Source organism: Nanorana parkeri, unplaced genomic scaffold (genome assembly GCF_000935625.1).
Source record: "Nanorana parkeri isolate BGI_ZX_2015 unplaced genomic scaffold, ASM93562v1 scaffold1211, whole genome shotgun sequence".
Lineage (NCBI taxonomy): Eukaryota > Metazoa > Chordata > Amphibia > Anura > Dicroglossidae > Nanorana > Nanorana parkeri.
This window is the reverse complement of record NW_017307479.1, coordinates 366,904-391,946: the sequence shown is the minus strand read 5'-3', so window position 1 is coordinate 391,946 and position 25,043 is coordinate 366,904. Positions and strand designations below refer to the sequence as shown.

The window sequence follows — 25,043 nt, the reverse complement described above, 5'->3', positions numbered from 1 at the left end:
GCAAAAGAGGGTCTATAGCCAGTAAATTAAAAGTCAGAGGGGGCCCTCTGCTGGCAGTGTGGGGAAATTGTTTCCCATGTTCTGGAAAAGGGAAAGTATAATAACGGAATCGTTTGTACTCAATGTAATTTTAATTGTTTTCAATGTTTTTATTTCTAAACTGTTTTTAAATCTTTTAATGAAAAAAACCCATAAAAATAAGCGCAATATACAGTATATAAAATACATTTATAGATATACACACACGCTCGAGCGCACGCATACACACATATTATATCTTTGTTTAACAAAGTAGTTAGCTAAATGGACAGCTCCCTGATTAAAGCCTCCAAATAAGCAGTCTGACTAGACATGAGTAACTATTTAATGCGATGTGGGCTGAATGGCTGTTATACCGGGGACGGGCTACGCTTGGGTGAACGAGTCAAATGGTTCACTGCGTTCTGCGGCCAGTTCTGGGTACTTGGCGTATACTGTTATGTGGGGGTGGGATGTGTTGTGTTGTAGATACGGGCTAGTTGTATTGATTATACATGTGGTATGCATCTTTTCAAGGCGGCTGTTGGCTTTACGGCTCACCGGAAGCTGTTGTATGTACACCTCTCTTTTTAATTTATTTTACCTAATGTTGGTTTTGACCTGCTTTCCTTTGCACTGATTTTTTGTTTGCACAAAAAATGTTTAATAAAAACTATCTGATTTAAAAAAAAGACACGAGTAACTACTCTGATGACTTTGAGTTCTGTTAATGAGGGGTTTCCTTTGGTATAGCTAAACATGTGTAAAGGAGACTAAACGTCCATCTGCTGGCTGGACAGAAGAGTAGATAATATAATTAAATATGCAATATGTTATACATAACAAAATAGGATTTTTAAACTTACTGTAAAATAATTTTCTTCTAATTTATTGAGGAACATAGGAAGTCGCCTATAGGAGGATTGGACACTGGCAAACAAAAAAACTGTGGGCCAGCCCAGGGTATAAGTTCTCCTGCTACCAGCATGTCTCAGTTTTGTGGCAAAGTAGGTGGGACCTGTATCTCTCTATTGACAAGGATCTTATGGTAAGTACAAAAACCTTATTTTCTTTCTTGTCTGGTTTTACGTCATTTTCAGGCCTAAAATGTGGAATATAACATGGGTGCAAAAATTGAAAAAAGGGCCTCAGTCATGAAGGGGTTAAGGGACACAGGAAGACTTAACCATTTGAACTGTCCAAAAGCAGTCCAACTGAGGAGTGGGCAACACAGCAAACAACCGCTAACAGGCCCAATATAAAACAACAGTAATTGGGTACTGCCTGCAGGCTAAAGTGCTGCTTCTTAGGCTTCTCCCACTAAGGTTAGTGCTCTTTGATGATAGTTAGTAGCACTTTTGATGATAACGTCAAAAGTTGAACCAAAGTGAAGTCCCTGTGAATCTGGTGCTTCTTGCATGAAAGCTCTGCAGTCCAATACCTTAGCCAAAAGGCCTTGCGCATAAGCATTTACAAGAGGTGGATGCAGGAAATAGGCCTGGAGGCTTCTAATTGGCAACCATAGCTAAAGTTTAATTCCAATGACATATGTTCCATTCACTCAATTAGCGGGGGGTCAACATGAGCAGTAGTGAAGTCTATTTTAAGGGATCTGGACTGATCATAAATGGTTTGGCAAAGTAGAATTTTGGCCAAAACCAGTTATAAAGCCTCTAGAAAGGGCCTTTATCCACAGGGGAGTCCCTGAATACCTGGTGGGCATCCACCGATATGATAATTGTCTTGCTAGGGCATGACATGGACAAATCTTTAGTAGGAATGGACCACTTGTGAACAAAGTCCTCACCAAATGGGTACAAGGATTGTAAGTAATTAAGGGGAGCAAATGGCCTATGAGTACATTTCCAGTCCACATAATGAAACACCTGGTAGAGCGTGTGCAAAGGAAGGGCCTTTGCACTCGGCTGGCCTTCAACAGTTTTTCTGTTTGCCAGTGTCCAAATCACCTGAAGGTGGCAGCTCTAAGAATTACTAAATTCCTGTGTCCTTCAATGGACGATACATTTTGTTTTCAATGGAAAGTGGTCATTCTAGAAATATGCAGGCCAACACTGCTGACCTATTTTTTAAAATGCTGACTATTCATTGCAAGTCAGTGCCTCAAATAATTACATTGATTGGAGCAGCCAGTTTGCCTGCATTTTGGAAATAGGAGGAGCAGAGCCTGAGCCAGTCAGAGCTCTAATGCTTTGCAAAGAGCAGTCAGGATAAAGTTTAACAGGAGAGGAAGGACAGCATAGTGATGTTTTAGTGCCAGTTCACTGTCCAATCAAAAGCTAGGTTTGACCCTAGGTTATATTCCATATTATATAGTTCACCTGTGAAAGGAGCTCTTTTTTTCCTGGGTTTTAGTTTGAAATTGAAAGGAAAAACATTATTGATTGCAAAACCAACAAAGACTGATGATCTAAGTTAATGGTTTGCACTTGGCACACAGAAGAAGGACTTTACTGATTATAATTTAGAGCTCAGCATGTAAACAAAGCTGGCCATCTGAAATACACACTTATTCTACTGAAGACACTCACCTAATCATATAAAGCTCTTTATTCCAAGGATAAACATTCAGTACTGGTCCAATCCCCACCATGTGGTTGTGACTTGTTCCAGAATTTTCAATGTATTCATGTTTCAGAGGCACAGTACTGAGGAGGTTAAAGTCTTCTACGTAAAATTGTCGAACTTGTTCAGCAGCGTAAAAGCCATCCACCAGCAAGGTGCGTCCTCCTGTTCCTTCATGCCGCAGACAGTGGAATAGCTGCATGCTGCAATTAACAGACAGGGCAAATCAGTTAAAGCACAAGTACTAAAGTAAAAGATATTTTAAAGGGCATTTGTTCAAGGAATTGATAAATCGTGTGCACTGCGCTACTGCTCATGAACGTGGGTACACGTATTTGTTCAAAGAAACCCCAGTGTGTGTTCAGTCAGTGCATATTTTACAACAATTTTTGCCATAGCCTTTAGGTTTTTACTTCTTTGCTTTTCCATATTGGACTATTTTATTTTTATATACAAATGTGAAAATCGTCATTTATGTGAATGTTATCTGTACATCTGCTTAATGACTCAAGAAAGAGTTTAGCAACCACAATCAAAAGATTTCAGAAGGCAGTTGGATGTGCATGATGACAGGGAGCAATAGTAGGCATTTAGCTTGTTTTGCATGAGTGCATGCTCTAACCAGAATCAAACAAAACTCACCCACAGGGTTCCTGGAAGTAGGTGGTATCTGTGTGCCGATCAAGGGCCAGTTTTGTGTAGGCTGTGTCTCCCCGCGAGAAGTCAGATGTGAGGTCCCACATTTTACCATAAATTGTCTCCCTAGGTAGAAACGTAGAGATATTTGAACAATTAAAAAGGCTTGAACTCTATGTGCTCCGAAGTCATGCTTTAGGGTGCTCACAGGTCAAATTAAAGCTGATCAGGCAGAAATTTATTTGAAAAGAATGAAATACATTTTTACATAAAACTAGCATAAGTACCTGAATTTGTCCTGATATTAGCCTTTGTGATCATCTGTACTGCATAACTCAGATTGGGAGAGGCAACAGCAGCACTAGGAGCCAATAAGGCTCTTCTTTTCCCCTAGAACAGGAGAAAAGACAAAGAATTTATCAAAACTGGAGCAGACAAAATCTGGAGCAGCTGTGCATGGCAACCAATCAGCTTCTCTCTCATTTACAAATCTTAACTGAACAAACTGAAGAGAGAAGCTAATTGGTTCCCATGCACAGCTGCTCCAGATTTAGTTTGCTCCAGTTTTGATAAATTCCCCCCAGAGTGAGCTGAGTTGATGATTGTTAGGCTGGGCACACACCTTACAACCATCGCAAGACTTTTGTCTTGCGATGGTTGTAAGGTAATTAAAAAAACGTACGATCTGCCTATCTTGGACAGGCAGATCGTACTTGCGATTATCGCAAGCCGCACCCTCTGAGGGGCGGGCTTCCGATGACCACAATGCGAAGGGCAGTGTGCGTTATCCAAAGTGCCTTTAACCAACTAAGGAGACTATCTTGTTCATCACTAAGGAACTTCATAGAGTGACTTACTGCACTTGAAAGACTGTTCGTCATCAAGGTCTACTATGCTGATAGTCATCAGACTTTACCTGATTTGAACTTGCGCCTTCTCAGCAAGGGATATATTTTGCTATCACAACAATCGGAGTCAGAATAAACCTTGTATTTCGCAGTTTCAGCCACAGCCAATCAAAGGTTCCCTGAGGCCTGGTTCACACCTGGGCGTTTTACAGCGCGTTCCTACGCTCTGTAAAACGCTCAACATGTGAAAACCAATGATTGCCTATGGGCATGGTTCCCACTTGGGCGTTTTACAGCGCGTAGGAACGCGCTGCAAAATGCCCTACGCCCAAAGAAGTACTGGACCTTCTTTGGGGCATATTTGCCGCGCGTATCCATTGGGATTCAGCGAGGCAGCCCTCTGAAACGTGCGTTTGTTGCGTGGGTATTTACCGCGAATCGCGGTAAAAGCCACGCGACAAACGCGCATATTTGATACGCCTAGGTGTGAACCCAGCCTTATACAGAAGGAACACCCTAAACGAAAAAGCAATATACTTACTTTTCCAGGGGTTCAGAAAGGTCTTTTGAGACCTTCTTTGCCCATATATGTTTTGCCCTAGACAAAAGAAGTCAATCATTGTCCACCTGGTTATCAAATAGACAGGAAGATGCAAAACACAGAAGTTTTCCAGCACCCTTACCGGCTAGCCTGCAACAAAACAAACTGCCCTGTCTAACAGTATGCGTTAAAAACAGAGGTTTTAGTTGCACAACTTTTGCAAAATATGTGGAAGTCACACTGGCTTGCCAAGGCTCCTCTGTGTAATGTGGTCCTAACTCTAATTTTTTTGATTCTCCATATTGAAGCACATTTAAGCAGTATGTGTTAAAAACGAGGCAGTGTGGCTTCCACGTATTTTGAAAAAGTTGTGCAACTAAAACCTCTGTCTGTTTTTAACGCATACTATTAGACAGGGCAATTTGTTTTGTTGCCGGCTGGCCGGTAAGTGTGTTGGGAAACGTCTGTGTTTTGTATTCGGCTTAGCTTAGCTGTGTTTGGTGTGGGGAAGCATTGGGGGCCCCAGCGTGCATTTTGGATTGCTGGGCCTCCACTGTGTCCCTGTGCCTTTAAGAAAGAGTGGGCTCCCTCCAGACATACCTGCATTCTATCTACTGCTTAAATATGCTCCAATATGGAGACTCATAAAAATTAGAGTTAGGACCACAATACACAGAGGAGCCTTGACAAGGCAGTGTGGCTTGCACATACTTTGTTTGCTTCCACAACTAAAACTTCTGTTTTTAACACATACGGTCAGACAGGGTAATTTGTTTTGTTGCAGGTTAGCTGGCATGTGTGCTGGGAAACTTCTGTGTTCTGTATTGTTGTAAGCCCTTCCATGTGCACATTGCTATAAAGGCTAGTTATAAATTGTGCGGTTGCCATGTATTTTTAGCTAGGATGGAAGATGCCGTCTGTGACAGCCACATTGGTTTGTGTATGTCTGAAATGCTCTTAAAATTGTTTCATTGTTGCCTGCATGACGCAAGCACTTGGCCCTTCTATATACACCTAAATCTGTCAGATTTGGCCTTTACTGTAAACAGCCAAAAGTGTTGCACATCGTGAATAATGGGGCCTATGACTACTCAGTATAACTACTTATTTAGGATAACCTTTAGCATATAATTCCTCACACAGAAAATGCCACCCACAAAAATACAGCAGGGGAGAGGGCAGCATTACAGTTTTTTTTTCTACGTCTACACTGCTGATTTCTAGTGGCTCAATTGAACTACTTAAATAGCTAGCAAATAAGCATTGCGAGTGACTGCACATTTGCTACACAGATGGAACAAATGGATCTGTATTCTACAGCTGCATAAGATCATGTGTTAGCAAATTATTACGCATGATCGTACAATGCTGCTATTGTGCGCGATTGCTTGATACAACAGATACCTGTGTAGCTTACCCATAGAAAGGCGTGTGTTCCATTAGTTTAGAAATCGATTGCCACTCTTAGCAATCACTCTCAATTGACTTTTGTTGTGCAGCTGAGAAAAAAAAGACCCACGTAGTTCTAGCTTTAACCTGCATTCCCAACACTCTCAAATGCATAATATGACTCAAGGATTAACCTGTAAAACAGTTGCAATAATTGGAAATATAAGGCCATATGTAATATAAATTATACCAGGCTGAACTGTAAAATCCCTGGCTCAAAGGCCAAAACAAACCATAGTAAGCATGTGACTGAGAAAGCAAAGCCAGATGTCAATGAAGGCCTCGTGCTTGTTTCAAGACACAGCTTACTTAAAAGAAAAATCTGCTCAATACTTTAAAGACTTCAAGTGGTATACTTACAGCTTTAATCTTCCAATGTGTATGGCTCATTTCTAATTATTATAGATTTCAGACTTGCCTATTCTTTCAAGGAAAATTATATTGAATTTAGAAGATGTAAGATATGGCTTGATTAGAGCAAAAGTGATGCGATAGATTTAAATACTGCTTGCAAGAATAAGGGCAAGTTGGGTTCCGGTAGAGGGAGCATGTTTAAAAATCTTTGTGGTTAATCACCAATCACTTATCTTTGAAAATAAAGGAGAGCAACATGTACACACACTGCATATGTGTACAAATTGGGATGTAGATAACCAAGTATCCCACAAATGATAAGGTAGGCAGATACCTTAATCCGCATCCCGCTCAGTCAGATATCTGCCCTTCTTAGGCCTCACATACTTTTGCACAAATAAATATGTGTTATTAAGTACAACAGCCAAGTTTTATTAGAAAGGTTTCTGTGCTAAGCTCAAGATCAGACAAATATCACACAGACACACAGACATGTAAGCTTTGCTCTAGTTACCGGATATGACTAATTCTCTGCGCCACCCTTTCTGTATCCTCCCGAGTTGGTGGAACATCATCAACAAAGGCAATGCCGTACAGTAAGAAGTTCTTCAGAAACTCTCGAAGGCCTTCATTTGTCCCAAGAAAATCAGAAAAGCTGACGGATGGCACATTTGCTTCCTTGTAAATGGTTGCATTCCATAAAATTCGAGGCTGAACAGGCTGCTGCTTCTGTCCTTCATAGCTATTTTGTGACAACCAGTCTAACCCATATTTGGTCATGTGCCCATCTGGCCCTATTAAATGGAGAAACACAACACCAACAATATATTAAAGTGCATGAAAAGCCTAACAAGAAAATTCTCTTATTTTCTACCTTTTGGTCTCTTAAATACACAAATTATTTTGATATTTCTGTTCGATAACTTAAAAAAATACCTATTGATTATGCCAGAAATTCAAAGCTGTCCTGTGTTCTGTGCACACCTGCTCTGTTATCTCGAGCCATGTAATTAGCCCTTTCAATTCCTATCTTGGACTAGTGAACAATTAGTCCCCATGTTGTGGAGATGAGGAGATTTGGAGGGATTCAGCTAATCTAGCTAATGACAACTAGGCAGGGCTGACACCACTTAGTTAACAAAAATGCTGCGTGTTGTCAGCACACAATAGGAAACTAGGAGCGGAGTACATTTCTGGCAGATCAATTTTTCTGCACTTTCGGGGTCTTTACAGGAATAGTTATGAGAAGAAAGGCAGGGTCATTTTTAGTGACAAAGCTGGACTTTTCTATTTAACAAGAAAAACAACATGCCTTTCGCTAGATAAGGCGACGGCTCGATGACCTTGCATTTGGACCACATACTGTACTTTAGTTAAGAACAGACTATGGAGACTATAGTCCTCAGAATAGATAGCCCATCGGTCTGTTTTACAGCCATTCCAGACTGAAAAAGGTAATTTCAGGGAGGTGCCCTCTTCTTTCCACCCATCTATGGGGGAGAGGTCTTCTCCTTTTGCAAACTAAAATAGCCAATAGAAGCCTAGCTATTCATTCCTATGCTGGTTTTTTTTTCTCTGACGGTGGCCGGCGACCCCAATGTAAAAAATAAGAAAAAAAGAACACCAGACAGCAGGGAAAGGTTTACTCTAGATAGATAGAACAGAGTAAACCTTTTCGGGATAAAATGTTTCTCTCCCGTACGCCGCTATCTTATAGCGGGAGACTCTGGAACGAGAGTTGAGATGTCTGCTTTTCTGCTTTCACACTCCCATGACAAGTAAAATGATGTGAACTGGGCCCCTTGGTTCTTTTATAATCATAAACAAATCTTTTATTCACAATAGCAGCACTCTTCTCATGTAATTACAGTGACATCCTGTACTTTCTAGGTATGCTGAAAATCTTTTCAAGGTATGCCTGTAATAAGTAGATCATTTCAGCTTTTTCAAGTGCTAAAAGTAACTTTGTTTTGTACTTGTTGGTCTTTTGCTGTAACAACAAAACAAAACTGGAAAAACTGAAGAATGTTCTTCTCAAATTGATGGGAAAAAAAGGCAAGAAAAAGCACTTTTGGTAAAAAATAAACCTACTGATAACATTCATGAACCTGTGTGTTATTTGTTTTTTTAGGCCAAAGAAAACAGAAAATTCCTGGCTACTAGTTTTCTTCTATAACCTACTACACAGAAAGGCAGCTGTGTGCTAGAAAGAAACCTTCCCTAATCTACTATCTTCATTACAAAGATATACAGGCAGTCCCCGAGTTACAAACAAGATAGGGACTGTAGGCTTGTTCTAAAGTTGAATTTGTATGTAAATTGGAACAAGTAAATTTTTTAAGCATAGGGAAGGGTTAACCCCCTGTAACGTTTGTTTTGCTGTCTGTGCCCCTGTTCAGAAGATTTCACCTCACTTTCTGTCCCTGTTACAATTGGATTTTGAAAATTTGTCTTGGAAACAGGATTGGTGATAAAGCTTCAGTGGAGACACCTTTTTCCCATGATCATTCTTACAAGAGTGAATTTCCCTTCCTAGGGGTAGATTTCCTTTCACTTCCTGTTGTCTCAAGGACAGGAAGTGAGATTAAATCTTTCTAAAGAGGATACAGAGAGCAGTAAAAACCTCACAGTGACCCAGAAGAAGAGGTGGGCACCCCACGTCTGCACGTCTAACAGGAGCCAACTTCCTGTAATGTACATACAGTACGACGAACCAGACCCAAAAAGGCGGGCGCTGCGCTTCAGCACGAGCGCGGTAGCATTACGACTCCCCCTGCTGTACAATAATAGCCTCAGTTTGTAAGTAGGAGTCGTATGTAAGTTGGATGTTTGTAACTCGGGGACTGCCTGTATTTATTTCTGATAAGTTCTTATAACCTGAGCATTTTGTACACAAAAAAATTAGTAAAACTGTTACAATTTTAAAGTAACAGGGGTAATAAATTACATTAATTTCTCTGACTGAGCAGAGCATTGCTGGTGATAACTGGTAACATATGGAACAAACAATGACTAACACTCAGGGAAAGCTCTGTAGCATTAATCATACATAAAGATGTTCTTAAGGACATTTTGTCCTAAACAAATTGCTTTAGTTAGCAGAGAATGTCCCTCAGTTTAGGTCCATTGTATTAAAAACAGGCAGATCTCTTGCTTCTGAAATTAACCACAGATCTGCCAGTCTATGGCCAGCTGAAGGCGATAAAAGACTATAAAAAGACTAACCTCAAATCTACTATGGGCTGAATTATGAAAACTGGAATATGTGCACATAGCAACCACATTACTTATTTAATATTGATGATACAGTCATCTTCTGCTCCCGTTTGCTTTCCATAAGCCCTCAGGGGCAGGGCCCTCCTTACCAACTTGTCTTGAATTGTATTGTAATGTCTTTCTTATATTGTAAAGCGCTGAGCAAACTGTTGGCGCTATATAAATCCTGTATTATAATGATAATAATAATAAATGCAATAAGTCATCTCAAAGTTCCAGAAATCTGAATAAAGAGTTGGAGGGGATGCCCTTAAAACTAGATATCAGCTTTCCTTTTTCAAGCCAGGGCTACTGAATAAACATAATCACCTGAAGGTTTGCAATAAACAACCGCATCCTTATCTTTCCCAACATACAATCAGTGAGGCTCTCATGATAGGGAAGCATATTCATAGACTTACATGTTAGATATAGTGTGGCCTCATCTACTCGGACCTGTGCAGGTCTGATGTTCAGTTCCACGCTGGCTGTGTCCAAACTACGCTGGTTGGTTTTGGCGTTGTAGCAAGATGCTGACCGGCAATGATCCCTCAGCCACACATAGTCAAAACGCATACATGTTCCAGAGTAAAGCAGCTCTGTTTAAACAGACACAGAGACTATAATAATCAATCAGTGACAGTAAACAGACAAGGCTAAATAATTTGCAAGGCAAGGAATCAATCAGATTTTTCCACTGCAGTGTGGCAGAAAAAGACCAAAACTGAATTACTTGCAATGTGTAACAAAGATCTTTCTGGTTTCAGACACTCTAACAAAGAAACATCTTACTTCTTTTGCAGCAAACACATTGACTTTCCAGAAGGAAGTTACACAGGATGTGTGGAGGGTCTTTCGCAAAACATCATAATATTTCGAAAGTAGTTTTAATGTCATATGCGCACATTTATCTTCCCAAACAAAGAGTCAGACTGTTACACAACATGAGCAGTCATCATTTCATCTAGGGCAATCTGACAGGGTATGAAATATTGAAAGGCCGGTTGTGGCACACCAGTGTTGAACAAATGGGCAATTTTCGGTAAACTTTTTTGGAGGAATTTACAGTGCTTGGAGATGAAAGCTGACACAGCAATTCATAGTGTAGAGGGAGCTCAACTGATATGCACTTAGTTGCGCACTTGCGCTTCAGCATGTGCTGATCCCGCTCTGTCATTTTACGTGGCCTATCACTTTGTGGCTGAATTGCTGTTGTTCCCAGTTACTTCCACTTTGTTATAATACCACTGGCAGTTGACCGTGAAATATTTAGTAGCAAGGAAATTTCATGGAACACCTGAATCCAATGATTTGGTGGGGTGTCCCAATACTTTTGGCAATATAGTGTATTTGCAAGTTTTATAACACATTTAAAAATAAAATCCACCCCCCATATGATTAGAGAACATCTTTTCTACAGTTTTGGACAGTCATCTATTTATGGTCCCCTGATGTATTTGTCCTGGAGACAGGGCTTGGCAAAATCATAACACAGATCCGTTTTCATCTTACCTGTATGGTGGAATTGTGGAAAATATGGTCCTTACAACTGTTTGTTCTTTGTACACACAGCATTATGCTAGTAGCTTGATCTGTTTAACAACCTGTCAAGGGTCTCACAGAAAACCTTGTTGGTCAGGAAGTGAAGTGCTATCTTCCTGGAAGGCAAGTCTTCCTAGACTGAGACCTGTGTGCAGTGTCACGATAATGCATGTACAAAAAGCAATAATTAATGCATCCAAGATAACAAAGGCCTAGTTCTTGTTAAGCCCTGGTCCAAAATGGGAACTCCAGTGAAGCACAATCAGGCAGGTTAGACATTTCTGACATATAAAATATTGTTCCTCCTACCCTAAGATAGCATGGACCCAAAATATTACAAACATGTCAAATACACATTATATCAAATATGCGTGTATGTGCGAGTCAGTGGAAGGGTGCCAAAGAGCTTTCAACAGTCTCATGGCTATTGATTATTCAGTGTTCATCTCTTGTCTTTCCTTTGTTTCCCTTAACATGTAAATACTTATGTGAATGTCATATATGTAAATATTTACTGATTAAAGGCTAATAATGGGCACATCAACTAAACAGGATGCAGAAAGTCCTGTGTTTACTCAGAAATAAGATAGTTACCTTTCCTGACACTTTGTAAATAAGCTTCAGTTAACTTACCAAAGTGATCTTTTTGCAGGACCCAGGAGCACTCCTGTGCTGCTGGAGCTGTGCTGAGCCAGCGATTTCCTACCCCAGGTGATCTGCAGAACCTGGCTGACCCATAATGCTGTCCATTAGTGGCCTTTCCTATGAATTTCTTGGCCTCCGGAAAGAGACGCATCAGCCGGTGACTCCACATGCTGTTCCAGGGGAATATGGCATCAGAGCCGGGTGAGCAAGATAATCTGATTGTGTAAACCAGATGCAGTCTGTAGAAGGGAGGAGAAAGCATCTGATGATAAATGGTAGGGACAGGGCTACAGAGAAGGATTTACAAGGACACGGTGTAGAAAGAAAATAAACATGGCAAAGAAAACCAGAAAGAGTATGCAAACATAAATCTGAAAGCATGAGAAAGTTGGAATGACAGAAAAACTGGAACGTTTAGCATATTTTGTGCTAGAGCAGTATGTCCTAACCTTTACCTAACGTATACACAGTAGTAGTCATCGACACATAATTAGGAGGTCAGACTTTCTTTGTATAATTCCCAAGAACCTCAGCGAATATGAGTGTGTTCCCATGAAGACAAACTGCTGTTATAAAAAGGATCTGATTTTCAGCCAGCAGCACAATCATGCCAAAATTAAAGGGGCACAGCGTCTGGATCACAGCTGAGCCGTCCAACTGGTAAAGACTACTATTCCCAGCATGACCTGCCAAGTGATTACCGTGCTAACCCTGAGAGTGCTAAATACTGAGGGGCTTCAAGTATGGACCTCAAGTTCTGGCTTGTGAGAAAGTCTGAAACACTCCTACACTTTTCCTAGCGTCCACAAGGTTTAGGAGTGTGTCTATGGGAATGTTTGACCATTCTTCCAGAAGTGCATTTGTGAGGTCAGGTACTGATGTTGGACGAGAAGGCCGGGCTCGCAGTCTCCACTATAATTCATCCCAAAGGTGTTCTATCGGGTTGAGGTCAGGACTCTGTGCAGGCCAGTCACATTCCTTCACCCCAAACTCGCTCATCCATGTCTTTATGGACCTTGCTTTGTGCACTGGTGCGTGGTCATGTTGGAACAGGAAGGGGCCATCCCCAAACTGTTCCCACAAAGTTGGGAGCATGGAATTGTCCAAAATGTCTTGGCATGCTCATGCCTTAAGAGTTCCCTTCACTGGAACTAAGGGGGCCAAGCCCAACCCCTGAAAAACAACCCCACACCATAATCCCCCCTCCGCCAAACTTTATCCCCCCTCCGCCAAACTTTGTCTGGATCACAGCTGAGCCGTCCAACTGGTAAAGACTACTATTCCCAGCATGACCTGCCAAGTGATTACCGTGCTAACCCTGAGAGTGCTAAATACTGAGGGGCTTCAAGTATGGACCCCAAGTTCTGGCTTGTGAGAAAATCTGAAACACTCCTACACTTTTCCTAGCAACTTTTAAATGTATTCACTTTTCTCAGACACTTTCACTTCACCATAATCATATAACAGGAAAAGAGTGCTTGGACAGAAAGAGCTTTGAAAGCTATTGACTCTATGCTTCTATCGGTACATCAATCAGATATTTATATGTTCTCCAATACATTCTCGTTTACCTGTGTTTTATCCCTCTAATACACTGCAAATACAGAAAATCACTTGTTGATCCTGCCAGAAATTCAGTCAGCTCTTAACTTCCTGTAGTGAGCTGACAACATTAGTCTCTGCTGTACTAATAACCCAAGCACCATCATAAACCTCAGCTGGACTAGCAGCATTGTCAACTCACTACAGGAAGTTGGTAGCAAAAAGCATTTCTGGCAGAGGTAACAAGTATTTTCTGTGCTTGCAAGGTTTGTTAACAAAACAAAATGGAGAGATGTACATGCATTGCATTGTGGAGACGGTATATATATATTTTTTTTATTATTATTATGCCCGGACATGCACTATAACTAGAAAGGAAACACTCTGCAGCATGTGTTTGTGATGTTTCCTTCTATAAGGCTGTGGTCCAGACTGAATCACTTTGTAACTGATTTGTCTGAAGAAATGACAGACTTTATCTTACTTAACGGAAAAAAACAAAAAGGAATCATATGCAGCCTTGTAACTGTTAGTTGGGGTGGACAATAAATACAAGAAAAACTCCCGATCTCAAGCTCTTCAAGAGTTCTTATTGATGGGACATTTCTGACCACTTAGGTTGCGATCCCAGGTGCCTTTGGAAGGTTAGCGATAAGAAATACTAGGCCTACTTGGCATTATTTTCCTCACTGCTTCTGCAATCAGTGAATATCTACTGTATATTCCACAAGATTTTCCAACCTGTTGAAAAATATCTTTGTTAACAGTCCAGACATATTCCATAAACACTGGAGTAGAGGGAATCATCAAAGCAAAGCTGATGTGCCACTGCTAGTGTAGCACTTGGAACGTAAAGGGTTCCTGATCTTCAATTAGCTTAGGCTCCATTCATGCTGTCCGAGCGTATTTGGCTGTACGAATTTGCGCGGACCCGCTCTAAACAGAAAAAACAATGTACTTTAATGTGCATTGTTAAGACTATTGCAGGGGCCGCGTGGCCGCAAAATAGAGCAAGTGTGATAATACAACGGATTCCGCACGTTCTCAGCTATATAATAGCCGCAAACAAGTGGAATCCGTGCAGTTGTTTCACATATAGCGTTTGCGTCCCGTGCAGTTTTCCCGCACAAAAAAAAACTCACGGGAAACGCAAACGCTATATGTGAATGGAGCCTTATTAGTTTAGGCCCAGATATCTTTACACCCATCATTTACACACACACACACACACATATATATATACATATACATACACATACATACATACATACATATACACACACACACACACACACAATTTGTATATATATTATCTTTTAATTTTTCACCGTCATTGGCCGGCAGAGTCCAACGGCTCTCCAGAGTTCTTCTTTAAAGAAAACTCAGCTACCCTGAAGTAGTGGGGTACTGCTCACCCTCACTGCAGGCCCTCTGATTCCTTAATGACCACCCACAGACCTTGCTTCTGCCTTGACTACATTAAGAGAAGAGATTATATATTTACAAGGGACAAAGCATAAACACTTTCAAAAATGTCATGTTTGGCTAAGATTGTTTTTTAATTTTTTATTATTTTCAAAGATTAACCCACAAAGCTGACTTAGCGTTATAATCCTCTGTCATTAGCTTGTCACATACAGCTATGGAAAAGCAAACTCATCACAAGGTTGAGCAGTTTAAACTGAACATGTGATTGAAGCAAAAAAACATAAGCAAAGGTTATCTTCTGTGACACTGTAAGTGAAAAGGATCAGCAGATCCCCAAATAAAAGGCAGACAAAGGTATATGCAAATATATAGTTTACTTTGACCCTGACCCTCCTGGAGCATTTCTATTGGTCCTAGAATGTGATGAATGGCCTAACTTAATAAGGAGGTTCTGGAGGTGGGTCACGACTTTTACAGGAAAGTCAAGATTTACCCATATATTATATGACTACCGATCACTTAAAATGTAAAGATGTCTTTAACACATGGTTGTCGCTGAAAGAAGAATTTAAAAAGCGTACCCTTGCAATGGGTCTACCTCCGCACTGCAAGGGTTAAGTGCTGCTTTTGTTTAGGTGGCCCAAATAAAGCACATATAATTATCTAAACCTCAGTCCCACTCGGCTTTTAGATCAGTCCTGGCAGCCTCTTCTCCCCTGGGCTCTGGTGGTCTAAGGACTGCTGACATAATCACGTCTAATGCAGGTCCATTAACTTGCATTAGACATGAAGACGCTGCGGGACATTCCACAGCTGGAGTGAAGGGGGCGAGAGGTGAGCGCTGACGGCTGTGTGACTGTGGATCAGATCAGTGTATCTACTTAATTTGAGCCCAATAGACAAAATGACCACTTGACCCTTGCAGTGCGGGGGTAGAACCACTGCAAGGGTATTTTTTTCTAATTCCCAGAGTTTTTGAAAGTAATCTCTATGCAATTCACTACATTTGTGTCAAAGGCAACCTGCCGCAGGGAAAACGTGCAGGGACAAGCGAAGGCTCACAAGTTGAAGAAAACAGATCTTGTCACTATTTTACAGGAGTTATATGGTGCCAATAGTTTGTATAGCACTTTACAATGTAAAGGGAAACAGTACAGTTACAAAACAATTGAAGACAAGATGGTTAGGATGGCCTGTGAGAGCTTACAATGTCTGTCAGCATTCAGATTACATTTGGTGTGATCAGTGGCAAGAGCAACCAACATTATGCAGCTTTCTACCACAGTGTTAGGCCTGGTTCACACCTGTGCATTTTGTTCCTACGCTCTGCAAAACGCTCAAACACTGAAATCCCAATATTTCCTATGGGTATGGTTCCCACCTGGGCGTATTACAGGCCGTATGAACGCGCTACAAAACGCCCTACGCCCAAAGAAGTACAGGAGCTTCTTTGGGGCGTTTTTGTCGCGCGTATCCATTGGGATACAGCCAGGTAGCCCTCAGAAACAGCGAATCGCGGTAAAAACGCGAGACACGAAACGTGCGACAAACGTGCATATTCGATACACCTAGGTGTGAACCCAGCCTTAAGGATTTAACACTGATTTGCAGATTTACAAAAAACAAACACAATTTGGTCTGGTCCCCCTTTAAGAAATGCATTTTAAATGCTGTGATTACAACTGCTTAAATGTGCTTTGTTTACCTTCAGCCTGTCTGCATCTCCAGCTGCAGATAATGAATAGAAACAAGGAAGACACATGCCTATTTGATTCAATTTCATCAGTCCCAGGTGCTTTAAATTATATTTTTAGTGCTCCACTACCCTCTAGTAATTATAGGAGATAACACACTGCTAAAAGCAGGCAGCCCTTATATGTTTAGCTGTGCTCAATCTCACCCTCCATCCTCTGTGAATCCAGAAATACAATTGTGAAAAGAAAAATGCACTGTTTGTAGGATTGTTACCTTGCCCTCTGTCCTGAACTGGAAACATGCTCTCTCTATAACTATAGTTAACCTATATAGAAAATGCCTGCTTAAGCTTGTATTCTGGTGAATACAAAAGTACTGACCAGGTTAGAGATACGTTATGACATCTGGCATTGAATAAATTAAATCAAACAGGCATAAGGAGCAGATGTCTTCCTTGTTTGCAGTCCTTGCTTGCACTTATACTGCAGGCACAGGCAGACTGAATGTAAACAAACAGCATGTAGACTGGTCTGGACATGTAATTACAGCTCTCAAAGCACAAAAAAAGGAAAGAGCAAGAGGTTACATTTCCAAAGTTGCTTCGTATCATTGGATGCACTGTAATTAAAAAAATGTAACTGTTTTAAGCCTTTATCACACTATGCGTTTTGGGATTCCTGTGGCAAGAATCTAAGGACTCCCAAATATCCTATTTAGATGTGGCCGCTGTTACCTGTTCAAGTTAAAGACTGGGTGACAGCAGCCGCATCTGTAAGCAGCTGTCTGCATGTATTTATATGTGATACGATTACATGCAGTGTGGAATAGATCCCTGTCTCTGGATGCATATTCCTAGACAATCCATAGGATCCTGCTTTAGAAATCCCAAATCACATTGTGAATGTAGCCTAATTAGGGATGCACCGTGTTGTGGAAATTTTATTAGGATGTGTTTTTAGTGTATTGTAATATTTTGTCATTAGTCTCTCAGTGTCTCGGTTTAAATAGGCGCTGGGGGGTTAAACCATTGGAGTAGATATCTTATGCGCGGCGGAGCAGTGTCTTCTTGGCAGATGTATGGACGCCGGCTGGGGCCCCCTGTGCAATGCATGGATTTATTGGCTTGCGTGGATACATTTGTTTGGAACGCAGTATATGAAAGGAACGTGCGTTTATTGTCCCTAGCGCGTCTGATCAACCGCTGGAGATAATGACGTTGCCTGAAAATAAGCACGCATGAGAATCATAGTAACGTTATTAGGCATTGATCACTGAGCAATGCTGGATAAAGTACACTCCGGTGGTAATAGATTATTCTACTAATGTGTTTTGTTAGCTGGCTCCTGTTCACTTCCTGTCTGCCCCACTTCCTGGTTTGCCAATCAGGAAGCCGGGCAGCTTGTAATGACGTGCTGCCCGGCTTCCTGATACAGGAAGTATCGGGCTAGACATCGGAGCATTTGGGCAAGTACGAGTACTCGCCCAAATACTCGCCATCGGTATCGGTGCATCCCTAAGCCTAATACATTTGAAGACTAGACAAAAAGCATGAAATATCCTTATTGGCACACATAAATGACACAGATAGGCAGATTCAATCATTTTAACATCTATGGGAACTTTTAAGACATATTGGCTGATTTATTAAAGGAGTAGTGCATGGTCACTTTACAAAATGCTTTTTCACTTAACATAGTGAATGGGCTGAAAATTCACTGTGCAAAGAATATCCACTCATGTGCAAGAAAAACCAAAAACCAGGATTTTTGCTTGATTGGATGATTGAAGTCAGCACAACTTCACCTCATTCACAAAGCTAGGTGAAAATTCACTTTGCAAAGTGTACATGCTCTTCTCCTTTAGGAAATCAGCCACATTGTGTTATAAAAAAGGAAGAAAGGGCTCTACACTGATAATCCATGATTAAGCTCAGCGCTGCCAATAAAATGTACAAGCTGTGTTCATTTCAAGTAGCAATTAAATGATTCACTGTAATGATTCCGTTTTTTCTAGCATAATTCTTCATGGCCGATGTGAAAGTTGCTGCAGTGGTAAAGGGATACAAATGCAGGATAGGATACAGTTTTCTATCACTGTTATTGCTGAATTATCTAGTTACAAATAGTAAAAGATCACACATAGTTGCAGTCTATATGGTTCAGAAGACAGTGCACAATCCACCCAATATTCTACAGTCCAAATGCATATAGTTAAAAAGACTCATTATTCAAACTTAAATTACATCTAAGCCCAATAACAAAAATGCAATGAGGTGGCTGCTTTAAAGTTCAGGCTAAATACATGTTCTGCAAGTCCAGAAAAGCAACTGTTGATCCTGGCAGAAATTTCGAGTCATGGTAACTTCCTGGGCACCGAACGAAAATCTGATACAATGTTATCAGCCTTCCCAGCTATCTTATGTGAACTACAAAACACCCACCTATGCAATGAAGATGGAGAGGGGGAGGTATGCAAATGCTGCTCCTCTACAGATACAGAACAGTAAGTAAACATTGTCACTTTAGGATAGGAAAAAAAAAGGAAACTAATGCAGCCACCTCACCTAAAGATTGCTAAACTGTAATATTTAACATGTGTGGTTTTGGGACCCATTCACAGCATGCCAGTGTGTTAAGGCAGCCTTATTATTTGGAAGGGCTCCCAACACGCTAAAAAACGCACATGCAGCATTTTTGGTTACACAGTGCATAGTGGTGCTTTACAGTAGGAGTTTAAAAAAACAATGATTTACAGTGTATACCTAGATCTCTGGTGCCCAACCTGAGGGCCATGTACAACCCTTTTACACTGCTGTGTGGCCCTTCACGGACTCCTGCAGTCGGTAGTGGGAGCATTCATTTGAAAAGGAGCTGTAACGTCAGTGATCTCTAGCAGTCTAATGTAGCATTTTCCTGGCCTCTGACTGTCTCCTGCAGCGTCTTCAGTCTCCAAATACACCTGTTGCATGTCCACAGTCTCTAACTGGCTTCACTAATATGTTTGAAGTCTCTGACAGTTTTTTTTATCATATACATTTTGTGCAGCCCTTTGGGGGGGGAAGAGAGAGAGAGATCACCAATTTTACAAACCTTTTCCAGCACTGTCTTCACTCTGTGCTCCTGCTGGCAGTTGAAGATCTTTGTTCAGATCCTTGGTAGTCCTTGCCGTTTCTCGCCTGGTATCAAAGGTTGCTAAGGAGCATAAAGTAGGGCTGATGTGTAAGCTGTCCACGTGTTTTCTTATTAACTTAGAACATTCAGTTAGCACATGTCAGAAATATTGCCTTACAGTACGCCTCAAAACATCCAAAAATTAGATCTCACATTCAAATAAGGTCTTTGTCAATGATTGATGATGGGGGAACCCTAAACACCAACAACATAACCAACTTACATTAGCATTACTGTAGGCTCTAGGCATGCTTGTCTGTTTTCATGCAGTAACACTCATGAATTTGAAGCAGAAACCCCATTCTTTCCTGTGTGGCTGGTTCACATCAATGCGATGCCATTTAGTGTCAAGGAGAAAGGAAAACTATATGGGCCCATTCAGACCTATGCATGTGAATTGCCAGGTGCGCTTCAGCACACACAAACAGTGTGAATTCAGCATTAAGGGCTCATTCACGCCATGTGCAGTGACCTACGTTATTCTGAATCTGATCTACACCAATCGCCGCAAGTGCACATAGAAAACAATTGTTGACATGAATTGCAGTACATTGCAGAAAAATGTAGACATGATGCTATTTTCTGCAACACGCTGGAGCTCACCTGAAGTCACTGTCCATCTCCGCAGTGCATAGAAATAAATAAAATGTCAGATTGATATTGCAATAAAGTTTTGAAAAAAGTAAACAGTGCCTTGCTTTGTAACACCGCAAGGCACCACCCACACCAACAGCAAAGAACACACACAAGCCTGCATGCTAAAATGCACAAGTCCTAAAGCCCAAGACACATCGCCACCTGACATATCTGCAGTGCACTCTTCAGTTTCATGATATTTAAATACCTTTCTTGCCTCGTTTTCATGATTCTTCCTTCTGCTGTGTCCTTCACATCACATTTTACTGGTTCTTTACTGGGCATCCCTATGAATATAAAGAAATGGCAACTGCAATCACACTAACTTTATGGAATCAACCGCAGCTCAAAGCATCCTCATATGAATAGCAGTTCATGCAAAGAAATCTAAAACAACCATGTTTATAGTAATCCTACCAAAAAAACATACAAGGTTTAGGTATGAGCATATGGAAATGATATATGTACACTGCGAGACCCATATATATTCACACACATACACTATATTGCCAAAAGTATTGGGACACCCCTTCAAATCATTGGATTCAGGTGTTCCAATCACCTCCATGGCCACAGGTGTATAAAATCAAGCACCTAGGCATGCAGACAGCATCTACACACATTTGCGAAAGAATGGGTCGCTCTCAGGAGCTCAGTGAATTCAAGCGTGGTGGGGGGGGGGATTATGGTGTGGGGTTGTTTTTCAGGGGTTGGGCTTGGCCCCTTAATTCTGTTTTGGGCCTGCTCAGCATTCAACCACCATCAGCATTCCAAGACATTTTGGACAATTTCATGCTCTTTACTTTGTGGGAACAGTTTGGGGATGGCTCCTTCCTGTTCCAACATGAATGCGCACCAGTGCACAAAGCAAGGTCCATAAAGACATGACTGTGCGGATTTGGGGTGGAGGAACTTGACTGGCCTGCACAGAGTCCTGACCTCAACCCGACAGAACACCTTTGGGATGAATTAGAGAGGAGACTGCGAGCCCGGCCTTCTCATCCAACATCAGTACCTGACCTCACAAATGCTCTTCTGGAAGAATGGTCAAACATTCCCATAGACACACTCCTAAACCTTGTGGACGCCTTCCCAGAACAGTTGAAGCTGTTATAGCGGCAAAGAGCGGGCCAACTCAATATTGAACCCTGCGGACTAAGACTGGGATGCCATTAGAGTTCATGCGCGTGCAAAGGCAGGCATCCCAATACTTTTGGTCAAACTGGACAAAATTGTGTATGTATTAAACATTGTTTCTAGTATCAAGATGGTGACAACACAAATACAGTTGTGTGAAAAAGAAAGTACATCCTCTTTGATCTCTATGGTTTTAAGTATCAGATAAACAACAACACATGACATATTACACTATTTATTTTATTTTTCCAATCTTCTACTGTCCAATTTCAGTAATTCTTTGGAATCGCAGCGTCAGTTTCCAGTGTGGTCTTCTGCTGCTGTAGCCCGTCTGCTTCAAGGTTCAAGGTGTCAGAGAAGTTCTTCTGCATACCTCAGATGTAACGGCGGTTATTTAAGTTTCTGTTGCCTTTCTATCAGCTTGAACCAGTCTGCCCAGTCTCCTCTGAACTCTACCCAGAGAACTGATGCTCACCGGATATATTTTTTGAGACCATTCTCTGTGAACCTAGAGATGGTTGGGCGTGAAAATCTCAGTTTCTGAAATATTCAGACAAGCCCGTCTGGCCCCAACAACTATGCCACGTTCAAAGTTACTTAAAGCGGACCTTTCCACTCAAAAATCAAATTCTACCAATGCACCCCTGTATTAGAGCTGCAACAGTTAATCGATTTAGTCGATTAAAATCGACGATTGAAAACGTTGGCAACGTTTTCGATCGTCGATTCGTCGGCTATCGATTGATTTGCCTGTTCGGGGCTGTTCCGGGCTCCACAAGCGGCCTGAGCCACACGTCACACTATCGATTATGAAAATAATCGTTAGCTGCAGCCCTACCCTGTATGTATGATGATTAATAATAACATAGACATGTCATGTGTAAAATGCTGTGATAACTGAAATACTTACACTTGCAGAGCATTCACTTCCTGCTTTGAAAGTACAAATGACTTCAGTTTGCCAACGCAATGCACATTGGGATTGCCTTGTCATCAGCAGAACATTGCTGGGGAATCTCATCTGTAATCTCATGAGATCTCAGGGAAAGGCATTTTCCTCCCCTGAGATGATCTGCATGGTCACATGTCCTAGTCACATGTGTAGTCACATGTGCCAAAAATCCAAAATGAGAGCTAGTAGCCTGCCCTTAGTAAACATAACCACTGTCAGAAGACTGGGGAGGAAAAGGGAAATAAGGTATGCAAAGCCGACAATTATCTATATGTGTTTGTAGAATGTCATTACTAAACATTTCTAAAGGCGTGTTTGTTGTTATTTTACACATATGGGTAAAGGTCCTCTTTAAAGAAAAACTCTAGGGAAAAAATACATTCTTAACCCGTGCAGTGGGGCTACCCCCGCACAGCAAGGGCTAAGTGCTCATTTTTGTCTGTGTATAAGATGTAAGGACACCGAGAGACATACCATCACTGCAGCTAAGGAGACAGGGCAGGAGGGAACGATCTGATAGCCAGCCGGCTATGAGGTTTGGGTGAGTATAACCTTTTACATTTTTGCACCTAGACCAAAATGAGCACTTAAAGGAGAACTACCGGTATGAGGTGAGTGAAAATCACTCATCTTCATAGTTCGAGCCGACGTGTGACAATTAAACTGTCGCATGTCGGCTCAATAGATCGGGAAGTGAGCGAACACATACCGTCACTTGCTCACTTCTCGATCATGTACCTGCAGGGATTCCCCCCCTCCCCTCTCCGATCCTCCAGCGCTGACTGGAGGAACGGACGGGGGAGGGGGCGGGTACAGCTGGCTCTGCCTCTAGATAGGCAGAGCCAGCTGTCACTCACGTAGCTGGGTGGATCTCGACAGTAATGTCGGGATCCGTCCTGGCTGCGGCGCTCTCAGTATACCGCAAGCTGTAGCTCGCAATATACTGAGCTTTGGGTCCCGGGAAGACGCTAGTATATGACCTACCATGAACATTAAGAGAACTATGGGGAAAAATGCTTACTCCATAGTTCTCTTTTAAGGCTAGGTTCACACCTAAGCGACACCTCACTGTGTGGCAATCCTGCACGATTCCGCGCGTTCAGCAGTCGCCAAGGTGTGAACCGATCGCGCTATGGGTGCCATAATTTTCTAATGGCATCCCAGTCGTGCCGGGCGGATCGCACACTTTCCTGCTGCGACTTGTACCTTTTTTCTGCGATTGCCGCATGGATGTCACCCCACTGAAATCAATGGGGCCGCTCGGCAATTGCTGCCTGCATTGTACGGGAAAATCGGATCCCGGGACGCGCGTCCCGGGTGTCGTGCGGTGTAGTGCTGGTGTGAACCTAGCCTAACCCTTGCTGTGCTAAGGTAGCCCCACTGCAAGAGTTAAGAAAATTTTTGCCCGGAGTTCTTTCAATGCCCTTTCTTTCCTACTCTGATGCTCGGCTTGAACTTCAGCAGATCGCCTTGACCATGGTGAGCACTTAACCCTTGCAGTGCAGGGTTACCTCCACTGCAAGGGTTAATTTTGTTTAAAGTCCTGCAGTTCTTGTTTCTTTGATGTCTTTATATCCACATGGAGGTTTGTTTTCCAACAATAAGAGTGTTTTGTCAGTATAATGTAAACACCATCGTGTGAGGATAACAATGCAGAGGGATGAAGGAAGCGAACTTCACATACAAGAAGATATATGTTAGGGATCAGTAAACCCTGTGTGAGTATATGCAGATTCTTCACATGACTCCTGATCTGCGTGCTGTCAGCACATGCCAACAAGATGCAACTCCCATTCTGCCACAATAACATCTTAGCAGGCTCAGGAAAGCATGCAAGCTTGGGACTTCTTTATAACAAAGGGAGGGAAAAGTGGATCGCATTTCTGTCTGCATCATGAAAGAAGAAACCTTGTAGCTCACTCCATGCATCTGCTCCTGATCTCAGAGGAAAGCAGCACAATGTACAAAGACATATGTTCACAAACTCAATGCAAAACCATCTCTGCCGTACATCTCAACGACGACCATTCCCACCCATTATAAATCCTCCATACTCATACACAGCGAGAACATTCTGCACAACCCGGAGCCTACCTGGCACGTCAGGGGCCCCTTCAGGACTTGTTGTTACTTGGCTGTACGATTCAGCGGCACGGCACAAGTCTCCGCCCGCGGTGCATTGTGGGAGTAGCGGCTGCCAAGGAGTTACTACTGTAGACTTTCAGCGGGGACGGCACTACATCTCCCAGAATGCTGTGCGCGTGTTGAAGCGAAGAAGCCATTGGCTAGTTGTGCAGGCCGGTGGTTGATCAGAGAGGGAGCAGGCTGGGAGATGTAGTTCTAGGAGGAGTTCTATGTCCTCAAATATTTGTGATGGTGAGTTCCTGGCATTCTGTATAAGCAGTTTGCTGAGCTGTGTAGGGATTGTTGTTGTTTTGCTGTAATTCACATTATTATTATGAGTCACTGTATTATGAAGCTGGGTGCATAAGTGGGGTGATACCGATATGTTATAGCCTTCAGGCAAATGTAAACAATGCAAGTTAATGGGTTTCTGCATTCATGAATATATATTGCATTAATTTTTGAATAAAGCCCAAGTCTGGCCTCAA

The 25,043-nt window shown here is 41.9% G+C and overlaps 1 protein-coding gene across 2 annotated transcripts in view; it reads right to left on the bottom strand.

The window, feature by feature from the left end:
• TMLHE (trimethyllysine hydroxylase, epsilon) overlaps nucleotides 1–24,612 on the bottom strand; it is a 29,777-nt gene extending 5,165 nt beyond the window's left edge. The window contains exons 1-6 of one of the 2 annotated variants that reach the window (XM_018568569.1): nucleotides 24,526–24,612; nucleotides 11,860–12,110; nucleotides 10,107–10,283; nucleotides 6,944–7,223; nucleotides 3,244–3,363; nucleotides 2,568–2,804 (exon numbers count right to left, since the gene is read on the bottom strand). In XM_018568569.1, coding sequence (XP_018424071.1) covers nucleotides 2,568–2,804; nucleotides 3,244–3,363; nucleotides 6,944–7,223; nucleotides 10,107–10,283; nucleotides 11,860–12,040 — 995 coding nt within the window. In that variant the 5' untranslated portion in view covers nucleotides 12,041–12,110; nucleotides 24,526–24,612. Of the gene's footprint in view, nucleotides 1–2,567; nucleotides 2,805–3,243; nucleotides 3,364–6,943; nucleotides 7,224–10,106; nucleotides 10,284–11,859; nucleotides 12,111–19,625; nucleotides 19,728–24,525 lie in introns of those variants that run through there. The other variant, XM_018568570.1, reaches the window with a different exon arrangement.
• Nucleotides 24,613–25,043: the final 431 nt, after the last annotated feature.